Below are 12,539 nucleotides of genomic sequence, written 5' to 3'. Positions count from 1 at the left end.
TGCTCGGTCTAGTCGGATTTCATAAGCGGATAACCGATCATAGTTAAATACATGACTAGCAGGCACACACAGTTGCGTCGCTAGGATTATGCGGGGAGTGCGGACTGCACCGGGTGACACCATCAGAGGGTGTGACACCAAAATGACATTACTAAGGATTCTGTATGGTCTGTTACGGAAGGAGGACCATGGGGGTGACACCATGAGCTACCGCACTGGGTGACACCAACTCGAGTGACGCCACTGAAATAAAGTGAATAAACTCCATATAAAGGTATGTGTAGTCAAATTCTCCAAAATGACACCTGTAGCTGCCAAAATGACGTAGACTGCGTACATAAGCTATGTGACTTGTACTGTAGAAGAGGTATGTATAAGACCTGGATAATCTACACAGTGGACATCATTGTCCTGCTCAGTAAACAGTGACCATGATATGATGAACTTAAATAAAATTTGATATTTGTATAGACTTCTTATTTTCTATTTATCTTCATTTTTTTTCAGTTTTGATTCACGTATACCTGCATTTATCATTGAGTCATTCGCTGCATTTGGTCTTCTTGTATGACGAAATGTAGGAAAAATTGATTCTGGACAGGACCAGTAGCATTTATATGTAACTGATTCTTAAAATACGTTACAATGCATTGGTGCAAAATTTCGACTAGAAACAAAAATCTTTATGATCTATACGCATTTAATGTATCGGTTTAACACATTAACAAAACATTGTTTAGAGTAAATTTATGTGATCTGATTTATTTATTCAGAAGACTAGTTATTTTGTCAACCAGTCAACGAGTTTATCATATATTACGATCGTTTATTTAGACCTTTACCAGCTTGTATAAGGCAGATCTCACACAACCAGGCGAGAGGTCTGATTGAACAAGTCTAGCGCCAGCAACGATTCGATCGATTGATCGGCTTAACTTAAAAAATGTAAATACTGATTGTGTTTACACGAGTGCTGACAACTGGGAAGTTCTCATCTCTTTCGGATGCGAGCCGAATAACTTCTATGAAAAAGATATTGGTCCTAAACATCGTTGGGTTCCATTAAAACCACATAGTACTATATTATTATAAATGAATTCGTCTTAAATTAAATATAAATTATTGTTTCGAATTTTAATACTAATTTTGTTTAACTGAAGTATATACAGTCCTGATTATTGAATGATCTGCACTTTAACAGTCATCAGGAAACTTCCAGACGAAAATTATCGATCGCTATCGGCTTTTACAATGGTGGTCACATACTCACCTGGGTCTAGAAGAGAGCACACCGAGTCTAATCCTCACAATATCGGGCAGTACGAATTTGTTTATCAACATGCGTAACTTTCATTGTGATATCACAGCGCGCGACATTCAATCCGGATTGTACTACATCACACCGTTAGGTTGATTTCGTCCAATAATGTCCACGTAATTTAACATTGATTTTACCGAATGCACTTCTCGGGGCGTGCAAATATTGACCTTCCAAAGAAATATGGATGTATGAGGATCCAAATAAAGTGAATAACTGCCATTTAAAGGTTATGTTGAATCAAGTTCTAAAACCAAATTACACCCATTACTGAAATAAGCAATGTTGGACGCATACATGACCTGTTTGACTTTTGGTATAAAAATATTGCCAAAGTTGAGACCATACGCGAATTAGATCATCGCTCGGCCATTTTCGTCAAGTCAAGAAATAACCTCGGATGTCGTTGTACGAATCCACATAATTTGGAAGGGTTTGCAGATTCGACTCTGTCAAAAGCTGTATGTTTCGACAGAAAAGGCAGACAATGTCCGTAACATTAGTTTAACTCCTTCCGCCTCAATCTTTAATCGGAAAATCCTCTGTCTTTTCCGTCGAGTCCAGAAAAAATATCAGACCGAATTCGCCACCATTGACAATTTTATTACGAAAATACTTTTGTTCACGTGGCACAGTAGAGCAGAAGGAGAAATTACAATCGGAACATTGTCGACCTTTTCTATCGCGACATATGTAATGCACTTAACACGGGACAAATCACTAGCTACATCAAATTGATATATATATTCCTTCATTTACTTCAGATGATTTTTTTTCCTTCAGCTTCACTGAAATTGTTGATCGATGTTCCAGTTGTGCTACATTGTGTCATGTGGACAAAAGTGGTTAAGAATATACAGTAGTTACAAATGATGGCAAAGTATATCTGAGGTTTATTTATCGACTTGACAGAAAATGCCTAATGTGTTCCAGTTGCATCGTACTCATCAATAGGTTATCTCCCTTTCGAAAGACACTCATTAAAGGCACAATAGTGCAGCTGAGGGTGAATTTTCTTGCAAAAATGTTGGGACATTTATGTATATCAACTGATTAAATACTATTTAAAAGGCATTTCTGGGGTAATATCAAGTACGTAGGGGTTCTCGTTATGAAATACGAGCTCTCTGAAATCTTCGTACGTAGAGTAACGAATCTATCGTCTCCATGTTGAACTCCCGAATGAATAAGACACATAATTCCGGTGACCGAAATTTGCATAATTATAGGCCACTTTGTAAACACTGAAGATGATGACGTAAAACACGACCACGCTACAAGACCGCCCAAAATGTCAACAACGGTGAGTACGATCTTCTTCTGATCTCGTTCTTTTCTTCTTATCCTTTTCCTTTCTAATTTTAATTTTGAGAGGAAACAATGAAATGTATGTAGAACTACTTTTATAGTTATATTTCAAAGTTTTTGTGGTACGAGAATAATTTAAATCGACGTGCTCTGTACAGTATTGCAAAAACCCACAGGTACTCACTCTATTTCTTACCCAGTAGAATTTGTACTCCCTCACGTCCCCACCACTCAATTTTATAAATGAAAAGCATCAGGGATATTTAAAAATGCTCAAAATTGAGTAATTTCATTAATTAATTTATAAATTCTAACCAGATTGTCACCAGTGGACCCCTAACACCCATCTTTCTGACGTTTCAAACAAAGCGGAAAAGAATTTGTGTGCTTCTTCAAGTTAATACTTTACATACACAAGGTTTTAAATAAGCTTTTTTTTTTTTAAATCTGCGACTAGAATATGGAATCCAGGTTCAAAACTCGGGGCCAGATCATAAAAAAGTACACACACACAAACGTACAGTCACTTGTCAGCTGAAGTTTGACCACAGCTTTATTCTTGCACATGTTTATTGGGTACTATGCACACTGAGTAAATAGACACATAGACTTTGCTTTGGTGCCCATTCGAGGAAAGTAGGGGCCCTTTTTAAATTTTGGATCCCCACCCCACCCAACACTTGACCTGATCCAGCCCCAAAAAACTTCCATCAAATCACAACCTCTCATGTATTAATTTCTGATCCAAAGTTAGCACTATATTCCTGTAAGTTTGATAAGTAATCATGAATATATTAGTTGTCAAATTATGAAATACATTTACATATTAAAATTCATTAGATAGACTTAAATCAGCTCACTTTCAAGCTCAATTCTAGAGCGATCTTTAAGAGGAAGAGGGAGAGGAAGGATGAGGCATGGAGCAAGAAGTTGAAAAACCAGATGGGGGAGAGGAGGAAGACATGCTGTGCAGCCTAAAAACTGAGCTGACCAAGCTCTACACATAGTTCAGACAAGGCAGACAAGAATGAGGGTAATTGTTTATTTATATCTTGCAAAACAAGTATTGATAAATATTGAAAAATGTTTGGTACTAAGTAACTTGGCAAAGACTCTAATATCTATGTCAGTAGTGTTTTGCACAACTTACAAAATACATACTTGTTTTAAAGGATTAGTTATTTTACCAAATAATGTATGTTTAAACTGCTTTACTTTTTGTTGCTACTCAACACCCCACCCCAATATGATTTGATAAAGGAAGACTATGCACAGATACCATAGAAAATACAAAGGCCACCTCATTTATATGGCCACCTTATATAATACCAAAATGGTAAAAGTATTATGGAGACAATCTCATAGAGTACCCCATTGCATGATGAAATACATATAATTGATATGAAACTAAATACAAAAGGTTTTAACATGGGTCACTTAAATGTACAAGGTATAGTGGAAAAAATAGAACAGATTAAGTTAATGTTGTCTTCCAAGGAAAATAATATGCATGTTTTAGGACTCACTGAAACCAAATTAAATGCTAGCCACAATGATAATCTATTTCACTGTCAAGGCTACAATAAACCATTATGCAGGGACAGCGAGACAGCAGGGGGTGTCTTGTGTACATTACAAGATGTAAATGCAGAAGGGCAAACTGACTTGGGGTCACATGAAATTGAGAGTATTTGGGTGGAAATTTCTCAAAATAATGCAGAATCATTTCTTGTTGGTTTCATTCCTTTCTCCAAAGCAATTTGGAATGATAACTCTTTGAAACAAATAGAAAATGTTCATGCACAGGAGAAAGAAACATATATACTCAGCAGTGTAAATAAGGACCTTCTCAATACTCAAATAAGGAGTAACTGGATGGAATTTATTGAGTCATTAGGCCTAGTCCAGCTAGTAAATGAGCCCACAAGTGTAACAGAAATATCAAGCACTCTTATTGATCACATTTATACCAACCTACCAAACAATGTGGCTTATGCTAATGTACCAAATGTTGGTCTTAGTGACCACTATCCTACTTTTTTGACAACAAAGGTTAAATGCAACAGAAATAGGAAAAATACACACAAAACTATCACTTACAGATCTTTCCAAAATTGAAGTAAATAACAATTTCAAGATGACCTATATAAAGTTCCATGGAATATTATCCAAAATTTTGATGACATATGTGAGGCTCTAAAAGTGTGGACTGATTTATGAATGTAGTCTCTAAGCATGCACCACTAAATGTACATTGAGTAAAGTATGAAATCCAACCTAACTGATTTACTACTGAAATTCTAGACACTATGAAGACACGAGACCAATTGAAGGCTATGGGAAACCATGCACAATATCAAGTATGGGGAAATAACATAACAAGTATGATTGAAAAGGCTATTAAAAAAACTTTTTATCAATCAATGCTTGAAAACACAAAGAGCAACACAGACTCTATTTGGAAAGTCTTCAGTGAACTCATTGGGGTAACACACAAAGATAAGACAAATAAAATTCACTCACTTCTGGTAAATGACACAAAAGTCACTGATGACACTGACATTGCAAATGTTTTGAGTGATTTTTTTTTCACTAACGTTACCACTAAGTTAAAAGAACCAGTGATAGAAAACAACTATAATGAACTGAAAAATCCCTAAGGAGGTATGTTTCTCTATCCCACAGGTATAAAAAAACTGCTAAAAACTGTCTCAGTAAACTTGATATCAAGAAAGCTACAGGACTTGATCAGATTGGTCCACTACTCATTAAAACTTCTGCCTCAGCTATTTCAGATAGCATAACATTCATAATCAATTTAAATATTGCAACCTCATCTGTCCCCAAAATATGGAAAACTGCAAAAGTAATACCTATGCACAAATCTGGTTCTAAGAATGATGCTGATAACTACCAGCCAATTTCAATACAACCAAAACTTGTCAAAATTGACTGAAAAACATGTCCATGACTCGTTTATGTCATATTTAATGAAACAGTTGCTGTTACACCCTATTCAATCAGGCTTTAGACAGAAACATTCACGTGAGACTGACTTGATCTCTCTAACTGATAAATGGCTTCAACCACTTGATCAAAGTTGAATAATAGGATCTCTATTTGTAGATTTCAGGAAAGTTTATGGGTTGGTGTACATGAAATTCTTTTAAGAAACTGAAAATCAACCAATGTGATGAAAACACAATTAGATAGTTTACTTCAAACTTAAGTGAGAGAACACAACATGTTTATATAAATAATGTTCTGTCAGAACCTGGAACAATTAGATATGGAGTACCACAAGGTTCAGTTGGTAACAAAAAGTCTATGCAATCTTACTTTGGAGTTCAGCGATTAGACCTGACTAGATTGCAGTTTTTTTTTTAAATTAGACATATACAGAATTCATATAGCCATTTAAGTCTTGTGAAATAAATACTACACTTTTATTCTTCTGTTTTAAATATGATGTATGCCTTAATGTGTATTTCTAAAGCCCCAAAATATGTTAAGATAATACTATATATGCAGTATCATGATAAAAATAAGGACTTAATAATCCTAAATTGTTTTATTTATCCAGAATTTAGACTGACATTAAGGCTTGCAAGAAACTTTTTTTTTTCATATCCAATCTAACATTTTTGGGTAAGAATTTTAATTGCCCAGTCTGCTTGGCATTCAATGTTTCCACCTTTGAACTGGTGATTACTGCAAATGATTTCTGTATAACAAATTACTCGATTCAATGGCAATTTTGAAATTTCTTTAATTCTTTCATAACTTTTATATATTCCTTGAGCGTGTTATTGCCAAAGCTTAAAATTTATGTACAAAATGTATATCACAAAAGGTATGAATAACTTGACAGGTATGTTGGCTACATTACAGAAAACCTCCTTCTGTATACAGGATATGTGTAGCACATGCCTATGTACAACTTGCACTTTGTACCAATAAAATCAAAATACTGCATCAATTTACAAAGAGAATTAAAACTTTGATAGTTACTCTTACAATACAACATTTACAATGAATTCCATTTCCAAGGTGGACTCTCAAAGATTGATAATTGATGTACATAATGATTGTTGTAAATGTTATTTCTTTGCAACCACTGTGAAAGAATTTTAAAATTGTAAGCCATCCAAAAACAGACATGCATACATATGCAAATGATAAGGACTTTGTTTTAATTTACAACTGATACTCATCGAGTAGATTCTTTTCATTACCTGATTTCAATGTGGGTACCTCACTATACTAAACAAATCTAAGCTGCAATCAGCCATTCCTATTTGATCCCAATGCAGGAGTCTCTGACTTCTAGAAATGCTCCCCAAAAACTTTGAGCTGTCCATCTTAACATAAACTATCAGTTCTAGTTGCGATGGAACTCTCAGTGTTCATGTCAAAATAAAAACCATGTGCAGTTTTGATCCACGTGTATTTCACAGTGGAATTTGCTGATCAAAGATGAATAACATTTTAATAAGCGCATGTTCCTATTATTTCTTAAAATATATTTTTTTTACATTTTAGAAATAGCATATTACAATCGGAATAATTTTTCAGATTTTTCAAGATCTAATCCTTGATGAGGCTGTACTTGCCTTGTCCAGGATGTACAGACGAAATGTTCTTGTCCTCAACGATAAAGCTGACTTGATGAGTGCCAACAGTCATGCTACCTATAGGCAGTTCATACTACGGCATCATGGAAGGCTGGGGTCTGGACAGAGACATGTAATTCCCTCTTGCTGTTTCTGGCAGATAAATGACAAATATCCAGATGGACAATACACTGGCTTCATCCCCTCTAGGCTTGCATGAATTTAAACACTTTCTTACATGTATGAGTTTGTATATAAATGAATACAATTGATTTTATTCATTGTTTTCTTATAAATGCACATAATATTGCATCAAACAATAATGCTTTCAGATTTTTTTTTGACACCAGTCTATTTCTGCCTATAAACAGTGTGGGCACGAAGATCATAAATAATCAATATAAAAAGTTTTCAGCAACTGCAGATATAATAATATACATTATTTTATTTTCAACTACTGATATTTCAGGATATTATATAAAGTGTAACCTGCCTTAGATGACACCTCCATATATCAGACACTGTTTCATATTTTACATAACTAAAATCGAGAGATCTCCTTCACCACACCAAAACTAGAGTTGATGGTGGTTCTTGAGGTGCCAGGTTTCTACAAATTCTCCTGGGATCATCTTCCTTTAGTTCTCTTCTGCTCTGCATACCCTGCTTTCCCTCAAGTTGACAGATGAGGGCTTTCTTTAAAAGCTCCCTGATGTGGGGATGTTTTCTTTTCCTTGCAAGGGTAGACGGACCATCTGCCGCTTTTTTTGTTGTAACATTGACGCCTGTTTTAAAGAAAATTTTATTTTCTTAACATGTGTGACAAACATCCCCATGCTAACCCATATTAACTTTTTACCCAATATTAGAGCCTCATGATCAGTTCCCAAGAAGGAGTTGTTGAGGGGTTGTTTTTGTTCTTATTTGTTCTATCCACAAAATACTATGTGAGACAGGGTGCATTTTTGCCCATTCCTTCAGAAAGCAACATGTTTTTATGAACAGGTATTAGCTAGTAATCATCATGATGATAGCATCTACCCCAAACGTCCTAAGGACATTCCATAAACCCCATATATCCTTAATAAAGTGTGTCAGTCCCCTGGGAAAGTGCTATACATATCACTGGATCTAATTATTAGACTTGCATTGCTCAGATCAAAATAAATATCCACTAGAATGATAACAATACTAATTACAAGATCTGTATGCATGAAAATATTAAGATTCCTTACCACAAATATAAATGTGTGCCAATTGTTGCAAAATGACTTGTATCTAATACAAAGTTTTCATGACTTGTACATGTGAATAATACTCCATTCGTCTGATCTCCAGGCAGGGATCATAATGCACAATCAATATATAAAATTATTTATAATGTCCTGTAGTGAAACAAGCTTACACCATCTCCCCTTCTTTGTTTCTCATTACACCTCAGCCACTATGGATATTGTGATCCAAAGCAGCTAGCTCATTCCTAATCCTGTACACAGGAGGGATGTACGAAAATCTCTTGGCACTGTACATCATGTTCTACTGATGAAAAACTTCAAGCTCAGCAGTGCTTCTGCAATTATCAAAAACATGTATCCTGTAACATGTGTTATTTGTAATCTGCTAACAGATTAATACAGTTATTAAATAATCGTTACTGTTGGTAATTTTTGCATACATAAAATCTTTACTGAAGTGTTTATTGATAGAGTGTCATGGAATTGTTTATACCTTATGTGCATGTATTATACCTGAAATTACCAAAGACTTGAGAAAGAGAGTCACTATACATGTATCATGTGCACACAGCTTATGAATTCTAACTTATTCAGATCTTCAAATGGTAAATATATACAGTAAATTATTATTTAGTTGAGAATAAAAAATATTTAAAGTGTTCTTCACATTTTTCTTTTAAATACCATGCAATTGTTGCAATCCTGAAATGGCATACCTAAAATTTAAGTAATACTCCACTGTTTAGGAACCTTTGGTCCAAGAGCACCTGTGCCAAGGTTTTCAGCACTTTGGCTTCCTTCTTGGGATCATCTTCATCAAGCCAAGGCTTTGTCAGCTCTTCATTCTCCAGGTAAGGTTCATGAAGACATTTATGAATGCCTTGGCCATGTGAGAGGATCTACTCATGTGTATTGGTGATGTGATTTAGGACACTCCTAAAGATACTCTGAAAGAATGCCACAATCATTACCTTTAGCACCTAAAGCTGGTCTCTTTTGTCGTGGTGACCCCATATTGATAAGACAACGTGATTTATATCATAAAGCGAAAGCTACATTGTAGAACTGGCTAATAGTTAGCGTAGTAGGATTCAAATTTTCCTCAGATCATTGTTCCTTCAATATTCCACATTACTCTGACATTTCAAATAAATTACTTTTAATAAACTACATACCTAGAAGATTTGGTGATGAATATATATGGATAAAAAATACATTAAAAGAAATCAGAAGATAAGGATTATGCACTGTAATTTTGATAATTTTAATTTCATACAAAAGTATACAATAGCAAATGTTTACATATATGTTTCAAATAAAAGGACTGAAAACTCACAAAAAATTGTCCATAGCTGCTAGCAGTCTTGCATGAAAACCAAAACTGGTTCATGTCTTGGGACCATTGTAATAAAGCCATATTATCCCTTTGTTTGGCAACCTTGAAAAGTAGGTAGATAAAATAAAGTTAAAAATGCATGAAGAGCAATCATCAAAACAGAAACAGCTTTTCAATTCCAAAAGTTTTATAACAGTAAAGAGTGAAAACCAACAAGTCATTTAATTCCCAAGAATAAAAATTTAAATTTAAAAAGAACTTACACTATTGTAAATTAAATCCCAAATAAGTTATATCACCAGTCCTAATGAATAAAGTTCTAATGAACTGCCAGTGGTTTCCAAAAACAAACTTCAACCGTTATCTCAGTATTTTGTTTTTAAATTAAATATGTCTTATGTGCATTCATCATGAGCTAAGTGGATAGATGGGAAGAAGGTGTTAGCAAGAACTGCATGTGGGACATAGATACACGTATAAATGGGAAATGGCATAAAGAAAGCATATGAGGCATGTAGACAAAATTTCAATATACAATCACTGGTCCTCTAAGTATTGAGGGGGGAAAAAAAAAACAGCTGTGATTATTGGGTTAGCCAGCACAGTATACTGGAACTTTTTTGCATAACCAAAACAATGACAGTTCAAATTATGGGGGCCCCGAGTGGCCGAGTGGTCTAAAGCGTTCGCCGTTACGGATCACTGCCATCTCACCTCTTTCTGCGCCGGTTCGAGTCTCAGATTCAGCCAATGTAGATATGTGAGAAAGCATGCCAGTAGCTTCTCGTGGGTCGGTGGTTCTTTCCGGGGTTTTCCCGGGTTCTTCCTCCACCATTAATACTGGCCGCCATATATGGCCTATCGTGTGCTGAAAAATGGCGTTAAACCCCACAACAACAACAAAGTTCAAATTATGCCTTTTTCTATGCATGAAGTGACACAGTTTAAATACCCAACCCCACTTCTGAGAAAGCGAAATTCAAGGTTTTTTTACGAACTCAAACTAAGAAAAGCATGAAGTGGGAACTCAACCTGCTGGCAGGTATAATAATGTCCTTTATCTGCATTGCATTTGTTACATCATTGTTTTCAGCAGAATGACAATTGTAAGACAATCCCCACCCACACACAAAAAAAATCTGCAAGAAATTTGTCATTTTTACCTTACTGATTCAATAGCAAATACTTTAGATACTGAAGGTGTCTTCATTCTCTCAGTATGTTGCAAAAGCACTTGGCCAGGTGTTGATGTGAAGCATGAAAATGTACTGGCCATCAGTTCTGTATGCTTGGGTTCATCTTTTGCTATATTCTTTGTAACTTTGTAACTTAAAATATGAATTAAATATTCATTTGTATTATAAGTTATGTTTTAAATCTGTTTCTTTGTGCACTGTGTTAAACACTTAGAACTGAAATACTTCATTTACGCAAGAATACATAATAATAGATCTAAAAAAACATTCACATCAATAAAACTAACTTGACTGCAGCTCAAAACTTTAACTGATAACAATCTGCCAGCCATATATTCTGGTAGCACTACAACATCCTTTCCTATCATGACTAGAGATCCTTTTGTAATTGCAGTCAATACAGTGCTTTATAATAGATTTACTAGTAGTTGAAAGATGTACAATAAAATCTTATTATTTGTTCCATCACGTTTACATGATAAGGTTATTAAACTTTTATGCAAGTAATGTGCATGTCACATTAACCTAAGGGGTATGTGTGTGAGAGAGAGAGAGGGGGGATAGATATGATATAAATAATGATAACGCTTGTAAATGTATCTAAGTTCCCTCGCCGAATTCAAAAAAAAACTGTCTCACGAAGATAATTGACAGGTGTACAAATGACCTTTATGAGCACGCTGTTATAAAAACAAAAATAATATATTCCACCCCAACATACAATACACAATATGCAGTGACCGAGTGAAATACTGATCAGCCGATCACATCTATTTTGGGCATATTACAAAGCAAGTCCTTGTGCAAACATTGTATTAATAAAACAGTGTGCTTTCAAACATACAGTAGGAACAAGATATTGAAAAATGGAGAACACTTATACACAGACATCACAGTCACTTGATTCTGGGGAAACTAATGTGTATCACCATATAACACAGACATTGGCTTACCTGTCCAACAACAACTTCGCCATTTCAGTGTCTGATGCCAGTCCTAACTCTTACATCAATGCTCTCCATCGAACAAACTGGTCCCCAAGACAAATCCTTGATAAGTCCCGTTCGGTTTCTCAGACAGTTTTTCGACGTTTCTTCTCGAAAAGCGACAAGCGCGGGCGACCTTTACGTTTTTGACTCTCACGTGTGTCCGCCATTTTTGTTTATAGTAGATATTTAAATTACAACCACGTGACTCATAACCCGCCCACTGGACGAAGATGACGTATACGTTTTTGTGGTCACGTGAGGCTTCCGTAACAGTTCGTGACCTACAAGTTTCAATTAAAGCGGGCCCCCACAAAGAATCATTTTCTCTCGTTTATTTATCAATTGCCCAATTTAATCTTCTCGAACTCTAGGTTATTTTGAATTATTTCAGCTTATAAGTCGACACATTTCACTAGTTACATGATCTGTAACATTCACAAAATTACAGACACTCTGCACCATTGTGCCTTTAAACAGTACATATTAAGTTCATGTTCTCCGATCTTGTAGGGCAGAATTATAAGCGTTTGCAACAACAAAAAAT

General features: G+C 35.2%; 1 protein-coding gene and 1 long non-coding RNA gene across 6 annotated transcripts; one reads left to right on the top strand and one right to left on the bottom strand.

Annotated features, from left to right (window-relative positions):
* Positions 1-2,481: 2,481 nt before the first annotated feature.
* LOC149787835 (P2X purinoceptor 7-like) lies at positions 2,482-7,516 on the top strand. The gene is made up of 3 exons (XM_089974054.1): positions 2,482-2,621; positions 3,505-3,659; positions 7,202-7,516. The coding sequence occupies exons 2-3, from the start codon at positions 3,654-3,656 to the stop codon at positions 7,457-7,459; spliced, it is 264 nt and encodes an 87-aa protein (XP_089830180.1). The 5' UTR covers positions 2,482-2,621; positions 3,505-3,653; the 3' UTR covers positions 7,460-7,516.
* A 154-nt stretch (positions 7,517-7,670) lies between these two features.
* LOC149787834 (uncharacterized) lies at positions 7,671-12,393 on the bottom strand. Of its 5 annotated transcripts, XR_016424111.1 has the most exons (5): positions 11,960-12,393; positions 10,974-11,138; positions 9,811-9,912; positions 9,191-9,421; positions 7,671-8,809 (listed from the first exon to the last, which is right to left on the bottom strand). It is a non-coding gene; the product is annotated as an uncharacterized LOC149787834 (long non-coding RNA). The 5 variants fall into 5 exon arrangements; XR_016424110.1 differs by having other exon boundaries at positions 9,191-9,912; XR_016424114.1 differs by lacking the exon at positions 10,974-11,138.
* Positions 12,394-12,539: the final 146 nt, after the last annotated feature.

The sequence above is a fragment of the Sinohyriopsis cumingii genome, chromosome 11, assembly GCF_028554795.1.
Source record: "Sinohyriopsis cumingii isolate HCF-2022 chromosome 11, ASM2855479v2, whole genome shotgun sequence".
NCBI lineage: Eukaryota > Metazoa > Mollusca > Bivalvia > Unionida > Unionidae > Sinohyriopsis > Sinohyriopsis cumingii.
This window is presented reverse-complemented; position numbering and strand designations above follow the sequence as displayed.